The sequence below is a fragment of the Pagrus major genome, chromosome 13 (genome assembly GCF_040436345.1).
Source record: "Pagrus major chromosome 13, Pma_NU_1.0".
NCBI lineage: Eukaryota > Metazoa > Chordata > Actinopteri > Spariformes > Sparidae > Pagrus > Pagrus major.
The window spans coordinates 30,125,951-30,145,252 of record NC_133227.1 but is presented as its reverse complement, the minus strand read 5'-3'; the positions used below and the strand labels follow the sequence as shown (position 1 = coordinate 30,145,252).

The 19,302-nt window shown below is 43.3% G+C and overlaps 1 protein-coding gene across 1 annotated transcript in view; it reads right to left on the bottom strand.

Annotated features, from left to right (window-relative positions):
- Positions 1-6,314: 6,314 nt before the first annotated feature.
- Positions 6,315-19,302, bottom strand: part of LOC141006730 (rap1 GTPase-activating protein 2-like) — a 36,433-nt gene continuing 23,445 nt past the window's right edge. Inside the window, exons 4-24 of the mRNA XM_073478951.1 lie at positions 18,987-19,034; positions 17,321-17,353; positions 16,936-17,181; positions 16,281-16,384; positions 14,529-14,607; positions 13,719-13,772; positions 13,502-13,585; positions 13,164-13,264; positions 12,000-12,129; positions 11,062-11,217; positions 10,886-10,957; positions 10,713-10,799; positions 10,210-10,356; positions 9,516-9,620; positions 9,344-9,435; positions 9,129-9,233; positions 8,385-8,476; positions 8,217-8,258; positions 7,679-7,749; positions 7,461-7,494; positions 6,315-6,340 (exon numbers count right to left, since the gene is read on the bottom strand). Coding sequence (XP_073335052.1) covers positions 7,483-7,494; positions 7,679-7,749; positions 8,217-8,258; positions 8,385-8,476; positions 9,129-9,233; positions 9,344-9,435; positions 9,516-9,620; positions 10,210-10,356; positions 10,713-10,799; positions 10,886-10,957; positions 11,062-11,217; positions 12,000-12,129; positions 13,164-13,264; positions 13,502-13,585; positions 13,719-13,772; positions 14,529-14,607; positions 16,281-16,384; positions 16,936-17,181; positions 17,321-17,353; positions 18,987-19,034 — 1,860 coding nt within the window. The 3' untranslated portion in view covers positions 6,315-6,340; positions 7,461-7,482. The remainder of the gene's footprint in view (positions 6,341-7,460; positions 7,495-7,678; positions 7,750-8,216; positions 8,259-8,384; positions 8,477-9,128; positions 9,234-9,343; positions 9,436-9,515; positions 9,621-10,209; positions 10,357-10,712; positions 10,800-10,885; positions 10,958-11,061; positions 11,218-11,999; positions 12,130-13,163; positions 13,265-13,501; positions 13,586-13,718; positions 13,773-14,528; positions 14,608-16,280; positions 16,385-16,935; positions 17,182-17,320; positions 17,354-18,986; positions 19,035-19,302) is intronic.

Here is a 19,302-nt window from a genome sequence, read left to right as displayed (position 1 = left end):
CTGATAAATATGTGACAGTTATGACGTCATCAACAGGATTTGAAGACGAGGTGTTTATTGATCTGAACATCAGTGACGGAAACATCAGCAGAGAAATGCAGAAACAGAAACCACTACAGAGTTTGTCCACCAGAGAGCGCAGACGAGTTGATTTTACACTAAAACATCCACTAACATGTGTGAGACAGATCTGATACATTCATTTAATGAACTTTATCAAAGACAGTCAAGTTTAAAAACTCGTCAGCTCAGTTTCTTTAACTTCAGATTCGTGCTCATGAACTCGGATCAGTCTGACAGCGAACAAACGTATCGTCTCCTTCATTTGGTTAAAGACGGACTGAGTCAGGACAGACGGGGACACTGATGAGTTAAAATGTTAAAACCTCTTCAGTGTTTCTGTCCTGATGGATCAGAAACATCCACAGAAAATAAACACAATAAAAACTGTTTTTGTACCCAGTCTGGACTTCAACTCCCAGGATTCACTTAATGAAACATTTATAATAATGATTTTATTGGTGTTTAATCACCTGCGGTTAATCACCTGTGGTTAATCACCTGCGGTTAATCACCTGTGGTTAATCACCTGTGTTTTATCACCTGTGGTTAATCACCTGTGGTTAATCACCTGTGGTTAATCACCTGCGGTTAATCACCTTTGGTTAATCACCTGTGGTTAATCACCTGCGGTTAATCACCTGTGGTTAATCACCTGTGTTTTATCACCTGTGGTTAATCACCTGTGGTTAATCACCTGTGGTTAATCACCTGTGGGTAATCACCTGTGGTTAATCACCTGTGGTTAATCACTGTGTTTTATCACCTTTGGTTAATCACCTGTGGTTAATCACCTGTGGTTAATCACCTGTGGGTAATCACCTGTGGTTAATCACCTGTGGTTAATCACCTGTGGGTAATCACCTGTGGTTAATCACCTGTGGTTAATCACCTGTGGTTAATCACCTTTGGTTAATCACCTGTGGTTAATCACCTGTGTTTAATCACCTGTGGTTAATCACCTGTGGTTAATCACCTGTGTTTAATCACCTGTGGTTAATCACCTGTGGTTAATCACTGTGTTTTATCACCTGTGGTTAATCACCTGTGGTTAATCACCTGTGGTTAATCACCTGTGTTTTATCACCTGTGGGTAATCACCTGTGGTTAATCACCTGTGGTTAATCACCTGTGGTTAATCACCTGTGTTTCTGGTTACTGAAGAAGGAGTCTTTGGTACCTGCGGAGGGAGCAGCTCCTCCACCGTGGCCTTTTGTGTTCTCATGTTTTAGCAGCTGCTGTTGGGGAGGGTGAGGCGAGGGGTGTTCAGTTGGTTACAAAGTGCAACCTCAGCACTATAGATGCCACTTAATCCAACACAGACTACATTTAATTATATTTTCTACTGTAAACCTAAATGTCACAAACATTTAAGATAATTCTGATACAGTTACAGACTACCTGTCAAAAAATGTAGCCAGTAATATAACTGAAGTATCAAAGTAACGTGATTACTTTACGTTACTTTTTGATTATGTCACAACTAAACAAATGCAAATAAAGACATGAGAAAATAAATATATATCTGACTTTCTTTTGAAAATTTAAATCTGAAAAAACAGAAATTGGCAAAAACAATTAGACTGATTAGATATTTCAAGCTGACTCCTCTGAACCTGCTGAGGGCGGGCTGGAGGCTAACGAGCTAGCTAAGGCTAACATCTGTGTCCACACATAAAGAGCTGTGTGTTGTGTATTCCCGCCAAACAGACAGATTACTCACTGACTGCACATTAACCTGAACATGACTGCTTGTGTTGGATGTGAGTACAGTTACACTCACCAGAAATACTCCATTACTTTCTGTAATCCCGCTCTTTTCTCTGCCGTGTCTTCCGTCCGTCCATGAAGTACAGATCACTTCCCTCCACTCAGCTGAGACACTGACAGCAGATTAAAGTGGGTTCAGCTCCTCTGCGGCTGCTTGTTGAAGGTGACAGTGAAGATTAATCCAGTTTTAAATCCTAAAAGTTAAAAACAAAAGATGCTCCGCTGCTCTCCCGCGGTTTCCCTCCAGCCGCTGCTAGCCGGCTAAAGCTAACGGAGCGGCTCGCGGGTCCCGAACAGCGTCCACACGTCCGTTAGTCCAGTTCACAGCACAGACGGACACGTCATCAGTCCAGCATCTGAAGTAAAGCGCTCCGAACGGAACCAACACCGTGAAAACAGCCGAGAGATCCAGTTCAGTGACTGCTAGCAGCTAGCTGTCACTCAGAGGCCACGCCCCCAATGCTACGTAATAATAATAATAATGTAATAATTAATGTAATTTGAATGAGTGAGTGTTATAACAGCTGTCATGAAGGGGTGAGCTGTGTCAGAGACCAGGACGGTTTGTTTCAGGCTGTTTATTTCTCCTGTATGACGTCTGACTCGCTTTACAGCCCCAACTGTAGGTACTTCCGCATAGAGAAGCCACGCCCCTTCCGGTTTCCCTCATGGGACCTTATTTGATAAAACCCTCGTTATTGATTGAAGAGAGACAAATCAATTATTGATCCTGTTTGAATTGTGTCGTGAACCACACGTGATGTTTGTTGTGTTAAAGTCAAACCTTGTGTAGTTTCGTGTTAAAGCGCTCAGTGAACTACATTGTCTCATCAGCACCAGAACCAGAACCAACATGGAGCCGACTGGGCTCAGAACAGCTCGTAAACAAGATGGACGTCACAATAAATCTGCTCATATTGACAAAATATTGACATGTTGTCATCAAACCAATGGAGCATCAGACTGTGACGTCATTATAAAGACGACACAGCCGACAGCGTCGTTAGTGACGTCGTCTCCTGTATATCAGCAGCTCACAGAACTGAACCAGAACCAGAACTGCAGTTGTCAATATGAGCAGATTTATTGTGACTTTCATCTTGTTTACGAGCTTTTCTGAGCCCAGCTAAGTTGTGAAATTTCATTTATTTCACTGAATATCAACGATCATTACACATATTAAAAGTGCTGTCATACTTTTTGGACGGGTCAGATTCATTGACAGATAATATTATTAGACAGGAACTGATATTGTGTCTCTTCTGTTATAATCCTTTTATATTTTTTAGACCGGATACTGCTGAGACTGCAGTTTTGTAGTCTGACCTACTTCACTTGACCTGAACAAAGCTCAGGACTTGACCGGACTTACCTGGGAACAATGACTTGGGACTTGCTTGGCACTTGTACCACAATCACAGTACTGTCCCAGTTCGAACTGGAACACAAGTAAAAACATCGTCTCTCTCCAGCTTCTTAAATGTGACGATTTGCAGCTTTTCTTTGTCATTTCTGACAGTAAATGAAGAATCTTTGGGTTTTGGGCTCTTGGTTTGACATTAGAAGACATTTGAAGACGTCACTTCGGGCGTTTTTGACATTTATCGGCTATTTTATGGACGATTAGTTAATTAATCGAGATGATATTTGGCAGGTCCCTATTTTTCTTCTTCTGTGCTGTAACATCTCAGGTCACTTATTGCTGAATTGTAAAAGTGGATTTTCATGAAACACACCTGATTACCTGCGTAACCCGACTTCTCTGAGTCACCTGGTTTCTTGTGATGGCGGATCAGTTTCACTGACGACAAAATAAAAATAATCAAGAAAACAAAACCGTAGAAACAAAATAAAAAGTCTGACTTGGACAAACTGAAACGCAAAACTTAAAGAATTATGTTTGTTAATCTTATTTAAAATTTTATTGAAATGTTTCACCTTGAAATTTTGAGTTTTACTTTTTTGAATTTATTAATGTAGAAATAAATTTATCAGGAAAATGAATCACAGTTCACACACGCACGCACACACACGCACACACACACACGCACACACACACGCACACACACACGCACACACACACACACACACACACACACACACACACACACACACACACACACACACACAAAGTAGAAAAGTGCCGTCCTGCAGAAACTTTTATCAGATTTTCATGTCAGAATCACAGAAATCTCATTTTTCCATCATGATGCAGAACATTAAAAACACACAGCGACATCTTTGTATTTATGCTACTTCCTCCTTCGCCCCCTTTCAAAATAAATTATTTACTCTTATTGTGCAAAAATGTCAACACAGAAATTTACACCTGAAATCGGAGCGAGGGGAGGAGGAACAGATTTGTGCTTTCGGTGCATCAAGACGTTGACAGTAGATTTAATATTGAGTCAGTGTTCTTTACATATTTAATATCCACGTTAGTATTTTACATCCACAGAGCTTTGTGTCATCTTAGTGCAAAATAAACATCTGTTTCCTGTCGGTTTTTGCATCAAACGGCAGTGAAGCTTCTTCTTTTTGCAGTTAAACAGTCGTCACTTTCAGCACGGCGCCGGTCCAACCTGTTCCTCATGATAATCCTCATATTTTGGTGTTTATGTTGATATTTCTGATCTCTGGTATAAAACCTGTTGCAGGTTTGACACTCGGCTGTGATGAAAGAGACAAACTGTTGTTAGAGTCTCAGCTGTGATGATTTAAAATGTGACTGATGAGTAAACGTACAGACGTGTTCTGGTTCTGGGACGAACGCAGAGAAAATAATGAATATACAACATTCAGCAGACGGCCGGTCGGATCAGAACCGCATGAAGGAGAACGTTCACCACAAACAGGATCAGAGGAGCTCATGTGTCCACAGACTTTCTTTAACTTCCTGCCTGAGTAAAAACGATTGTTTCAAATGCAGCATTGAAATGTAACTAAGTACAATGTTACTTTATACGCCCACTCCGCCACATTTATTTAATAACTTTAGTTACTAGTTACTTTGCAGATTACACGCTGCACCAGAGCCAAAGTAGAACATTTTAAATTAATCTACTTTTCAGCTTAAAAAATGATGATTGATGATGATGTTGACTAAAATGATTATTTCAGGACCATGTTGCTGTCGTTTAAAGGGTAACTCCACCAGTTTTACACATCAGTGTGTTAACAGGTGTTGGGGAGAACGACTGTATGTGTGACGCTGCTTGGTTCAGTGTGAATAAACGAAGGCGGCGGAGAGGCGAGCCATCGCTGCGGCGATATTGCATTTCTGTCTGAAAAGGGCTAGTGTCTGAGTTGCATTGTGGGTAATGTAGGCAGCAAGTTTTTCATCTGCTTTAACACTGTTGGACTCATTATGGACAGTTTCAAAACAAATGAACCAGATATCATCTTTTTATTCCACACGTTCTTCTTCCTCCTCAAAACCTGCCGCCTGCATTACCCACAATGCAACAGAGCCACTGAGTGACATCACTGGAGGCAGTTTATCAGATGACACGCAGCTTCATCTGGAGCCACAAAAGGCTTCATGCTACTTTTTCTCACATGTGCAGCAGAACTCACCAACACCTGTAAACACTCTAATGTGTCAAACTGGTGGAATGAGCCTTTAACCAGAGCAGAGCCATGATGTTCTGACAGTTCAACATATGAACGATGTGACATGAATCTGGTACTGATCCACAAATAAATGAGGATTTTTAAAACGACTGATTGTTTGTGGGATCACCAGGATGTAAACTTCAGGCTGAACAACCTCGAACACATCACGGATCAGCACCGAACCCCCGACCACGTCTCCACCTCGTCTCCACCACGTCTCCACCTCGTCTCCACCACGTCTCCACCACATGTCCAGTTCAGATGAAACCACGCACACTTGCAGACGATGACAGCCTCGATGATACACGACAAAACAGCGACCCGGGGCACCGAGCCTGATGATGATGAGTCATTAGTAATGTGACGTTAATGTTACAGTGTTAGTTCTGAAGTCCAGCCCCCTGATGACATCACGGTGACATCATCAGAGTTACTTTCTGTTCCCACAGACTGAGACGTGACCCGTAAACAACCTGTCACATGTAAAATGAGTGAAGTGGCCCTTTAATTTTAATTAATCTGCCTCAATGTAAAAGCTTCAGCCTCAGTGTGTGTGTGTGTGTGTGTGTGTGTGTGTGTGTTGGTGTGTGTTGGTGTGCACACAGTCCTGCAGGTCTGCAGCAGTGAAGGAGGAATGTTGAAGTGTTGTTTTTCCCTTTTTATCTTCATCAGTGTGTTCACATTAAAGTCCTCCTCCTCCTCCTCCTCCTCCACCTCCTCCTCCACCTCCTCCTCCTCTTCCTCTTCCTCTTCCTCCTCCTCCTCCACCTCCTCCTCCTCTTCCTCTTCCTCCTCCTCCTCCACCTCCTCCTCCTCTTCCTCCTCTTCCTCCTCCTCCACCTCCTCCTCCTCGGTGTGTGGAGGCTGATGTTTGTCTGAACCTCCTCGTTGTGATCTTAGAAAGTAAAAAGTGAGAGAAGAGAAACATAAAAACATTAAACTTCAGCTTTGAGTTTTTCTTGCTTCTGTGTGAAGCAGCTGAGCTCTGAACTCTCGTCACCAGAGAAGCTTTAAGTGTTGTTAAATTTGGATTTTGTTTCTCGGAGGTTCATCAGGTTCATCCTCTGCTGAACATCTGCAGCAGCTCTCACGGACGTCGGCTCAGCACTTTATTTATTCATTCGTAGATTCAATTTGCTTTCCAGAGATAAAACAAACAAACAAAAACACTTTGTGCTACATTAACCTCTCTGTTCTTAAATAATCTAATTCTACTTCAAATAATTTGCACATCTAATATAAAGTGCTCTGTGCTTTGCTTTTTGTTTGGCAGATTCTGATAACATCCAGAATAATCTCAACATGAGTCCGAACCTGTCGCCTTCCTCTAAAGTCTGTTAGAAGCTGCTCAGATCTGCACTCACTGGTACTGATATTCCTTCTTCCTTGCTGTGCAGCGTGTCTCTGTACATTGTTTTTACTCTGTTAAGGCTGAACGTTAGACGTGGATATGGACGCAGCCTTCTGTCTCTACACTGCGCTCTCTTGATCTTCATTTCTGCACATTTTCTGAAAGGATACGGACCAATGGATCATAAACGAGCCCTCATGGTGCCGTTTCTCTGCTCCGACCTGCCAGTGGACTACAGATGCTATTTAGCTTGAAGCTAAATAAATACAATAAATAATTACATTTATTGATGTTTAACTGTAACATTTTACTGATAGTAATAACTGTAGATAAAAATACTGAAAAACTAATTTCTCAGCGTCTCTTTCAGCCCCGAGTCGTGTCTGCAGGATTTTTCTTTCAGGGAGCAGAAAAAGCAAAATGTTTGCAGCCTGAGAGACGAAAACCAGGAACAAAAGAGGCTGAACACTGCTGCTGAGTGCACAATGATCTCTGAACTGAGTCAGTTTGACAGTAAAACAACAACATTCAGAGAATAAAAGACTAAAAATGTTCGTCAGTGTTTGTTGTTTTCTTACAGCATTTTAACAGATTTATAAACATCTCATAATATTTATATATACATATATATATATACAAGACACAGACAGGATACTGTACACACCTCCCACTGCTGTCCTCACAGTTTAGTGGCCCTGCTGCAGACACAGAGAAGAATCAGAGTCAGAAAACATCAGAGCTGCTAATCTGCCTGAAACATGAAGATTAATGAGAATCTGAGCTGAACACAAACATCATCACCTGAACCTCTTCACACAGATACAACACTGAGTATAAAGGAAGAGTTCAGCTGCATGATGGGACATAAACACTCAGACTTACTGCAGCCGAGTGACTCAGCTTATCAAAACGAAACTTGAGGTTCGACCTGGGAGAGTTTTTATTCTTCAACTCTGAAAGAAGAAAAAAAAACGTACAGTTTATTCTGACATGAACAGAAAGACGCAACAAACACATCAGAGGGGCGGCCATGTTGAATTCAGGCTGAACAACTCTGTCGAAAGCTCCCAGAAAGCCTTTCTAACGAGGTAAACCTTTTGAAAGACTCTATTTTAACACAAACCGCCTCCTTTCTTGAATCAAACCAAGTAGTTTTAATACCCAAACTTCACAAACTGCGGCTGAAAATGGAAAAAAAATTAAATTAATATGTCAGAAAGTCTAAAAGTAATTAAACTAAATCAACTTTTGACTTCACAGGTCTCTGGACTGCATTTATTTACACTCGAACTCACAGCGAAGTCGGTGGGAACTCAGGAGAATTAGCTATAAACAGCACAGTGAGGGGGAACAAGGGGTTAAAATAATGCTGTTTAAACATGTCATCATGAAATATTTTAAAATGAAGCAGGAAGCGAACCTGTTGGGCTGCGACAGACGATGAGCGGACTTGAACTTTGACCTTCTACCGCCACAGCCTGGGCAAGCTACAGACACAGAGAGAGAGAGAGCGAGGACACGTTACTGATATCACAAACTATTAAAATGTGTCATCTCTTCTCCTGTTGTCGCTCGTGTTGTGTCCGACTCACCAGGTGTGACTCGTCAGCAGGGACGCTGAAGCTGCAGGTGCTGGACGTCGATCTGGAGATCTTACTGCTCTCCTTCTTCATGTGGATCCTGCAGATAACAAATAAAACACTTTAATAACACCAGACTGGATTCTCTCTGGATGTGTGGACCTCATGTGCTATCACCTTTTTGGTTTTATGTTCCTGACTGTCCTTTATGTCCCACTGTAGATTTATTGTTGTCCGTTTGATACTTTTGTTGAGTGTCGCTTGACAGAAATGAATATTTTCATCTCTCAACACTTTCCTTTCATGTAGTTATGTTAGCTGTTAGAGGAAAGGTTCTCTTTATCATAGAGACAACTGAAACTTCGGGTCAACCACCATCCCAACGTGTCAGTACTGACGAGTTGGGAATGAGACTCAAAAATCACCTTTCTTACCAACAGGAGCTTTAAACTGAAAAATGTTGTGCAGATTTTTAATTTCTGCCGAGCAAAACTCATCAAATGTGTCGAGTGCCCGACCAAAAATCCGGCTTTAGTCTTCAGTATGTTTCATTTAGTCCTTTTTATAACTACATTAATATTTTCATTCAGTGGTTTTAACTAAAACTCCTCGAGGTCGAACAAACATCTGCAAATCAGCAGCTGCTGAGAGAGAAGGTGAGAAAGAAAGGAACGAACGAAGGAACGAAGGAAGGAACAAACAAACAAACAAACAAACAAACAAAAGAAACAAAGCCCGGCTCAGTCTCACACCTGTCCCGTTGTCCCGCCTCTGGAGAGCTGGGATTGGACGGCAGCTCTGACCTCACCTCCAGTGTCGGGTGGCAGCTGTCGAAGCTCCTCTGCTCACTGAGGAGACTGAAGAGGAACAAAGCTTAGCTTAGCACAAAGACTGGAAGCAGGTGGAAACTGTTAGCCTCTCTGTCTGTCTGTCTGTCTCTCTGTCTGTCTGTCTGTCTGTCTGTTACCTCCTCTGGTTGTGTCTCTCTGTTTGACTGTCGACACTCAGCAGACGAGGGAAAATCCCTGAACGCCTCTTCACCGGAGATTTGACGTTATACTGAAACACAGAACACAGCAGCGAGTAAGTAAAAGATGAAGTCCTCCGGTCCTCCTCGGTGACCTCTGACCTCTGCTCACCTCAGCGCTGATGTGTGCCAGCCCCCCCCCACTGAGGCTGGTGGGCAGACCGGCCCCGCCCCGCGACATGGTCTCCATGGAGACGCTCCGTCCTCGCATCGCCCTCTGACAGAGAGAAAGAGAGAGAGGAAGTGTTGCCAACAGACGCATTAGTAGTTAGAGTAATGTGATTACATTTGTCAATAAGTAACGCTCTGGTACTCTGATATTTTGGGGTCGACCTGTTCGCCGTCTGACAGGAGTTAGACGGAGATTTATTATCAGTTTGGTTCTCTGTGTTCAGTAATTAGACGGGTCCGAGAGCAAGTCTGGGTTCAGCTCCAACGACAGGAGGAGCCGGGAATCGAACCGCCAACCCTGTGATTTAATTAGGCTGTCGATCACCTTCCTCCTGCTCTACCTGCACTGTTGTGGTCTCCCTCTGCTCGTCCTCTCTGAGCTGTGTTTTTATCCTGATACTCTTCTTATATCCTGCTGTGTATTTATGAGTCGTATAAGAAACAGGAGGTTAAATTTCCCTCAGGATCAATAAAGTATTTATGACTTCTGGAGTCACACAGGCTGAGCCAGCGGTCGGTAGCATGTATATTACACACTCTGAAATAAAAAGAGGAGAGACGGAGATCTGAAGGACGAAAAAATAAAAAATAAAAACATTTAAAACACACACGCACACACACACACACACACACACCTTGATGGACTCCAGCAGACCTCCGTGGGCGTGTCCGTTCTCAGCTCGCCCCTCCTCCTCGAGACCTGATGTCAATCCCAGCATGCACTGGGAGCGTGTCTGCAGCTCATCGTGGAGGCTGTCCAGCAGGGCGGCCCGAGTTCGCTCCTACACACACACACACACACACACACACACACACACACACACACACACATTCAGAGAGAAATATCGTACTTTTATCTCCGCACCTTTACAGGATCAATTTACTTGCTACTAATAACACGTTTCAGCTGCTGCCCTCGCGGTAGAGTTACAGCTCTCTGTGCATCGAAGATCTTTTGTCCCTGTTGCAGTAAAATATCTACATTTGCAAAAGTTAAAAAAAAGTTACATAATGTTACTTCAAGTACATTTTAATGCCAATAATGTTGAACAGGACTTGTACATATTTTTACCTTTATTTGTACAAATACTTGTAACACTGTGTTTCTACTCTCTGTGTCGTTTTCAGGTGTTTTTACCTCCAGGCGGGCGAAGCGGTCGCTCTTGTAACAGGCCAGCTCTGCGTTGATGAGTTTAGTGAGAAGAAACTCTCTGAACTCTGGACCCTGAACACACAAAATAAGTCAAATACAAACACTTTATTAGTACTTCATGACTCTACAGACTGAGACAAACCTCCACTTCCTCTCACCTTCCTAAAAACGGCTGGATTCGGGAGGGGCGGGCCAAACGGAGGTACGTCTTCTCGTGCTGTGACGGACACCTGTCAGTCACAACAGGCAGAAAAACAACATCACTGGATTTCTCATTATTTTACTGGTGGGCCAACGTTAGCACTAAACTTCAGTGCTCTGCTGTCAGCTGTACCTTGTAGGAGGTGTTGTCCGAGCACGGCTCCTCCACCTGCACCAGGATGAAGGCGTGCAGGAAGTTGGAGGCGATCATGTCGGGGACAAACGGCGTGGCCTCTTCCTGGAAAACCACCGCCACGATGTCATTTCCTATGTGACGTTTCCTCTGGAGCTGAAGGAAAACTTGACGTGTTACAACGTGTCGTGTGACGTCCTGGAGCTTCATTACAGAAAAATGTCCTAACTGTTTGTCTTGTGTTTACAATACACATGAGACTCCCTGTATCCATGACAACGGATGTTTCAGTTGTCCCTGGCTAGCTAGCTCGCTATATCGCACAAGAAAAAAAGAGTTTTAGCTTTGATGAGTCGGAGGCATTAATCACGTGGGTGCAGGACAGGATATCAACCTGTTAATACAGGGTCCAGGAAATGTTAAGCTAACAGGCTAATGTTTATGTTAGCTTCAGTGTTAGCTTTTCCAATAGAATAACAACAGCGTTAGCTTCCCCATCAGGCCAACAACAGATTTAGCGTGTTAGCTTCTCCAACAGACGAAGGTTTTTCAACAGGCTAACATTAACATTGGCTTCTTCAACAGACCAAAAAATGATGTTGAAACGATGTTTTTGTTCTGAGGCCTCAGCTGTCTTCTGTCACAGTCTCATCGTGTCCTCTTGTTTCTTGTCAGTTCACATGGACATGACTCGTTAAAGTCACACCACATTACTGTCATCCTCTCATGTTCTGCTCAATGTTAAATATGTAATGCTTTAATCATGTCACAATAATGTCATCCATGCTGTTTTTCACGCTGTGTTATGCTGAGTCATGCTGACCCACATGGTGTCACACTGTGTCGTCTGTTTTGCAGCATAATGCTGTTATGCTGTGTTATGCTGAGTCATGTATGATCTCTCTCCTGATGGTTGTAACGATGCTCGTGCTGCCTACCTGCTGTGTGTCTCCCTCAGTGAAGGGCAGTTTGGTGGAGACGTGGAACATGATCTCCTGCTGTCTGTGGACGGTGTAGACGGACTGAGAACCCGTCTGACCGTGGGACACATCCAGACCCCCACGAAACCTGCACAGAGCGAGGGAAGACAGGATTTACCTGGTTTATTTAACTTTTTTAGATTTCAGTCTGCTCCAAGTCTTTCTGGAGGATTTCTGTCTTTCTTTCTCCCTGCTGGAGGATTTCTGTCTTTCTTTCTCCCTCCCTGCTGGAGGACTTCTGTCCATCAAAACCACATTTTGTTTTAACAGTTCACAAGTTTTGTTCTGTTGTAACAGAAAATAGTTAACTTGGTCGTCCTGTTACATCATTTACATTCCCCACAATGAAATGACGGAGCGGAGAAGCTGCTGCTCTTCTTTCAGTCTAAACATGACGAGGTCAGCTGAGAAATCTAAATCTGACTGGATGTCATCTGCAAACATGACCTACTTCTTCCTGATGGTTTGAACATGATTTTTTAATATTATCCACAATTTTACAGTTTGTATCATCGCACATACAAAGAGCTGTGTTTTCTATTCGCTGCTTGTTTAAAACACAGTAAAAACAGGACGTTATTGTTAATATAGAGCGGTGGAGAGATGACGTATGTTTGTATCTGACTGAAGTCAGCATCGCTCTGGTTCCCTCTGTGGGATTATTGAAGTGTTTTTTGGATTATTACAGAAAATAATCTGAAGTTTCTGATCCTTCCAGGTTCTGTTCATCCAGATAATCTTCACAGATGAACTCCACTTTGTGATTTTTGAAGCGTAAATTAAATGTGTAGCAGTAAAAAGCTAATGTTAGGCTACAAACAGACGACATCACAGTCACATGACTTAAACGTCACCACCACGTCTTACTACACAATTACTATCCAGGTTTTCTAAAAACTGATCAATGTACAAGTCGTAAAGTCAGAGTCAGAACAGTGTGTAACTAAAGTGGCCTGTAGAGACGGACTAGTGAGTAGATGAGTCTCCGTGTTCGCTGTGAGGACGTTTAATGTCCCCGACAACCTCTGTAGTCTCATTTAGACACTTGTTAGCAAGTGTGTTTACCCGACTGTTTAATGTTAAAATGGCTGCTGTGAACAGGTCTGTTGTTTCAGTCCTCACCCCTTGAAGTCCTGCAGCTCCACTGTGTCTCCCAGCAGCTGCAGGAACTCGCTGAAGGCCGGCGTCTCCTCGTTGTTCCTGAACAGCTCCTCCTCGGACGCCTGGCGGACACGTGACAACACGCAGCCACAACGTGATCATATCCATCACACAGGGAAACAAACTGGGACATGAGGAGCTTCTTCTCATACAAACAAATACTTCTCATGTTACAGAACAAAAGACGGGGATTTGAAATCATTTTAATATCAAATCAAACATCTCTGATCTTCATCTGAAAAACCTGCACACACTGAAGAACAGTCGGCCACGTACAGACTGGAAAAGTGAGTTGGTACCTGTCCAAATCTCTGGTAAATGACCCCAAACTTGAAGGTGTTGTTGACTTCATGCTCATCGTAGTTTACTATCAGCTGAGACGCCTGATGACACAGACAGACAGACAGACAGACAGACAGGTTTGATAACATCAGTCCAACGTGATCTCTTCAGTCGTTCGGCAGAATAAATCGGAGGTTGTCGGTTGTGTGTTGTGTGTTGTGTCTCTGAGCTCACCTTCGGGTAGAGGACGGGACTGAACCTCAGACCTGCTGCTTCGTCACACAGCAGCTTCAGCAGGAACAAAAACACAATTATAAAAATGTTTTCACTCATATGGAAACAAACAGCCAGAAGAAATGTTGACAATTTACGTTTCCGCAGACCACAGATATGATGCAACTTTACATTTCATGAAGCTTAATTTATGTCGCCACAAACATTAATAATTATTAATAATATCAAGTCGTTTCGTGCTTAGAAATGTTGAACTGCCGTCTCACACAGTGGTCTCTTGGCAGCCGCAGGTGATATGAAACGTATGAAACGTACAAATTTAACATATCTGTGGTTTGCAGAAATGTACAATGCCAACATGTAGTTCTGGTGACTGATCTGAACAAACAACAAAGACAAACAAACAAAGACACAATCATGTGTGTTCAGTGTCTGTCAGCAGGTTTTGAAGACAAAGGTAAACTGGTCACAGGTGAGGGGCCGGACAAAGAGTGAATCAGAGACCCTGGATGAAACTGTGACACTGGAGCTGCAGAATGTTGTGAGACTCACGTCACACATTTTAATCTTTCTTTCTCGACAACCAGCTGAGACGTCTCTGATCTCATTAAACACTGAAATGCTCTGAACTAAATGCTCGAGATAAAGTCGAGGAACGAACCAGAACTGTTCTGACGTCATGTTTAAATACTGCTTTATTCTCCAGCCTTGCTTTTGTGTGAGTGTGTGTGTGTGTGTGTGTGTGTGTGTGTGTGCGTGCGTGCGTGCGTGCGTGCGTGCGTGCGTGCGTGCGTGCGTGCGTGTGTGTACCTTGGCTAGCTCTGGCACACTGGGGATTTCAGGCAGCTCGGTCAGTGACAATCTGTGGTAGACGCTTTTCAACCGACACCTGAAGGGACAGAAGAGACAAAACCTCAGAGACGCAGAGACCAGAACCAGACGGGCAACGAGCAGAAAGGTGTCTCAAACAGGTCCAAAGAAATAACTTACACTGTGGACACAGGTTTTTAAAGGAAAACAGAAAGAAGAAAAACAAAAGCAGCATGTTGCAGCCTTTCATCAGCTTAATCTCATCAGTCCTTTATTGGAAGTATTTTCTGGCCTCAGGGCTTCTGCCAGGGCTCGCTGTGTGTGTGTGTGTGTGTGTGTGTGTGTGTGTGTGTGTGTGTGTGTGTGTGTGTGTGTGCGTGCGTGTGTGTGTGTGTGGTCTCTCAGTGTTACTGGTCCATTAAACACACCCAGGTAGTCTGGTGGCTCCATCTTGCACCACGCTGCACTACTCTGGAGACCTTTAGATTGTCTGTATCTTAGTTAACTGTGCAGCGTGTTTCCAGATTCATTATAGAAACAACATTGTTTTTGTAAAATATTACCTCAAAATGATTCCTGTGTGGAGTTTATCTCTTACCCTCACTGCCTCGCTTGTCACCGTCTCGGTCCCAGACGCACATTTAAAAAATGGAATAACTCGATCACAGCTTGTGTGTGTCTTTGGCAGTGAGTCGGTTGGAGCAGGTGGAAACACAAGCGAGCACAATCGTCTATTTTTATCATATCATATGTTATCATTTATTTATTTCTGCTGGTCTGTGAGCGTCTGCACTGTGAACAGAAGCAGCAGCTCTGAGCCTGTTCAGAGGCAGAACGTCACACCTGTACGAAGTAAACACATGCACCTGTGCAGGTAATTAGGTTTTTTATGAACGCACCCACCCTGCTGGGGTTTCCTGCTGTTCCCCTCACTGTGAAATTTATGCTGCTCGGGGTCTCTCAGTATAGTTTGATGACATCATGATGAAGTGTGGGATCATGGGAGTTGTTGTCTTCATTGTTAAACAACCATCACTGCTGATGAAACTATCTGACATGACTCAGGTAGGAACGTTCACAGACGATGTTTTTATCTCGTTATTTTTAGTCACTTCCTTCTTCACTCTCTGACAACATCTGATGTTTAAACCTTTGAAGCTTCGGTCTGAAAACTATTAATTAAGAGATGATTGTGAGTCGTGGGTCGGCCGCGGTACTGAGCCTCACACGGGGTCCGAGAATAAGCTTCATTTTCATCTTTCAACAGAGGATTTCACAATGAAATGCAGCTGCAGTCTCCTCCACATCACACACTATATTTATATCAGAATAAAAATAAATCAAACAAGTCACGTAAAAGAAAATAGACTAAAGGAAGAAATCAAAAGAGGATATTCAGATAAATACATAAATATATAAACTGTACAAGATACAGTCTGTATGTCTGCAATGATTAATCGATTATCTGTCAACTATTAAATTAATGACTATTTTGATCATCAATCAGTCAGTTTGATAAATGTAAATATTTTCTGATTTCTTTCCTCTTCAGCGACATTAAACTGAAAATCTTTGTGGATAAAACTGTCGAAACACTGATCGAACATTTTCTGACATTTTAGAGACCAAACAACTAATCAATTAATCAATCGAAGAAAAGACGCATGTTCGTGTGTGTGTGTGTGTGTGTGAGTGTGTGTGTGTGTGTGTGTGTGTGTGTGTGAGTGTGCGTGTGTGAGTGTGAGTGTGTACCTGATGATAACATGTAGAGACTCCTGCTCCTTCTCTTCTTCATGCCTCACAGACAGCAGCAGGTTTCCCAGACTGCAGGACGAGCAAGAGAAGTTTAAATGTTCCTGAGGGGGAGAGAGAGAGAGAGGGAGAGAGAGAGAATATTTGTTTTATTATTATCATTATTATCATTATTATTAATCATATATCTATTATTTATTCTGTAATTATTTACTGTGTCAACATTGTATATTGTGTTTTGTTGCTTTGGCAAAATTGCTTAAACTTTCATGCCAATAAAGCTCCTTTGAAATTGAAATTGAAATTGAGAGAGGGGTGAGGGAGAGAGAGAGAGAGCGAGGGAGAGAGAGAGAGAGAGAGGGGGGCGAGGGAGAGGGAGAGAGGGAGAGAGCGAGGGAGAGAGAGAGAGAGAGAGGGGGGCGAGGGAGAGGGAGAGAGGGAGAGAGGGAGAGAGAGAGAGAGAGAGAGAAAGAGAGAGAGAGAGGGGCGAGGGAGAGAGAGAGAGAGAGAGAGGGAGAGAGAGAGAGAGGGAGAGAGAGAGAGAGGGAGAGAGAGAGAGAGAGAGAGAGAGAGAGAGAGAGAGAGAGAGAGAGACATTCAGCTTCAGTAAAGTTTCCTACTCTGCCCGCTGACACTGCAGGTTAAACATCCTCACCCTGCCCAAGAAGTGCTTCCTGTACGCCCGTGCAGCCTCGCTGATCTCCTCGAGCCGATACCCATAATCCCCTGGGGGTCTGTCTTCCTCCCCTCTTCCTCCCAGTACTCCTCCCTCCTCCTCACCCTCCTCACCCTCCCCTTTGGGAGGAGGCACAGGAGGCGGAGGAGCCTCGGGGTCCTCGATCCAGTAACCTCCAAACTCAGGCAGGATGACCTGAGGGTAGGGTCCCCCCCTCTCCAACACCTGCAACACACACACACACACACACACACACACACACACACACACACACACACACACACACACACACACACACACTGTAACAGGAGTCTGTGAGTGAACATTAAGATGTTCATGATGCTGTGCTGAGGTTCGTTCTCACCTCCTCGATCCTCGGATAAGGAATGTAGTCGTCCTGAAAGAGACACAGAAGTTACACACAATGAAATACACATGGATACACACACTGTCATCATGTACACACACACACACACACACACACACATACAGGTGAGTAATGATGATGGTACAGATGCTGTGTGAGGTTTTATTCGATCAGTCACAATCAATCAGTTATTTGTCCCCAGAGGGAAACTGATTGTTGTGAATGAGACACTAACATGTTTCTGTTTGTGTCAAACAAACTCTGGATTTCTTCCTTCTGAGAGTCACCAGCTCAGGGTTTAATGTGTCCCAGTCGCTGGTGAGGTCTCCACAGGTAAACTGGTCGCAGGTGAGGGGCCAGACAAAGAGCGAATCAGAGACCCTGGATGAAACTGTAACACTGGAGCTGCAGAACGTTGTGTGGACATTTTAATCTTTCTGTCTCGACAGCCGGCACCACCTGAGACTTCTCTGATCACACTGCATGGATCAAACTGACCAGTCACAACAAACATAAACGTGTAAAATATGACTCCAGTACAGTTTTGTAATGGATCTTTTGACAGCAGCCATGTTGGGAAATCAGATCGAGAAAGTACTCGAACTGCAAAACCAAAGTTTCTGACCTGCCAGACAAACAAGATTAATCATTAACAGATTAACAGAGAGCTGAAGTCACGTCCATGACCTTTTTTCTGAAAAACTTTGTATGATAGTGAATGAAGAGAGACAAATTATTTTTGGATCCTGTTTGAGTTGTGTCATGAATCACACATATGATGTTTGTCATCGTTAAAAGACAAACAATCTGGCTGAAATTAGACCCAATTTGAAAAATAATTTGGGGCTGAAATTGTGTTGAATCTGTACAACGTTATATGGATCAGTCACCCACTGAAGTGTCCTGACCTCTTACAACATAAACTGGTTCTTGGGATGTGAAATCACAGACAGAGGGAGGAAAGTTTGAGGAATCATTTCTCTTTGCAGACGATGTGATTCTGTTGGCTTCTAATGGCAGTGAAGTGGTTTGAAGGTGAGGTTGAAGCAGACAGGATCAGAGTCAAGTCTGAGACCGGTGTTCAACGCCAGAAAACAGTGGATTGCTTCCTCCAGGCTGGGAGTGAGTTGCTGCCGGAAGTGATGAAGTTCAAGCATCTCAGTGACAGTAAAATGGAGATTGACAGGAAGATCAGGACAGCACCGGCAGCAATGAAGACGTTGTACCAGACAGTTGTGGTGAAGATTTGCAAGTTGATTTAAGTTCACAAGCTTTGGGCAGCGACCGAGAGAATGACATTACAGATACAAATGACCCAAACGAGTTTTCTTGGTCGGAGAAAGGTTGAGGAGCTCGGACATCCTGAGGGAGCTCACGTCAAAGGAGCCAGTTTCAAAAACTACTTGAGATTTTTATTAATACAGTTAATCACGATGCACCAGAGAAAGACCTGCTATCCAGCTCTGTCTCCAAACAGTCGAATCTCAAATATCAACAGTCATTAATGAGCATAAATGAAATCTCTTGCAGGTTCTCTCTCATATTAAAGGTTTCCTCTGACGGCACAGAGACACTCAATCTGCTTTTGTTTGAACACGAACGAATGATGAGATGAAGCAATAAATGAGGATGGATATGAGGACAGACAGATGGACAGACGTGCCTTCTGTCTCTGAGGGATTGTCTTCATCTCTGCAGCTTCTGGCACCTGCTGCATCAGCGTCAGGAAGAGAAGACAGTATTCAGATGATCTGTGGCTCTCAGCCTGAAGACAAATATCTACCTACTGAAGACCTCACGTGGTGGCACAATACTTGTGATAACAATACTTGTTAGAAGATGCGGTTAGTGTTGGTTTGAGAGAAAACAACTGACAGACTGATACTTTAAATGTTTACACAGCTGCAGTGTGCTGCTTTCACTTCTACTAAAATGATCCCTGACAGAAGAAATGACTCTTTCAGGGACAAATTAACACA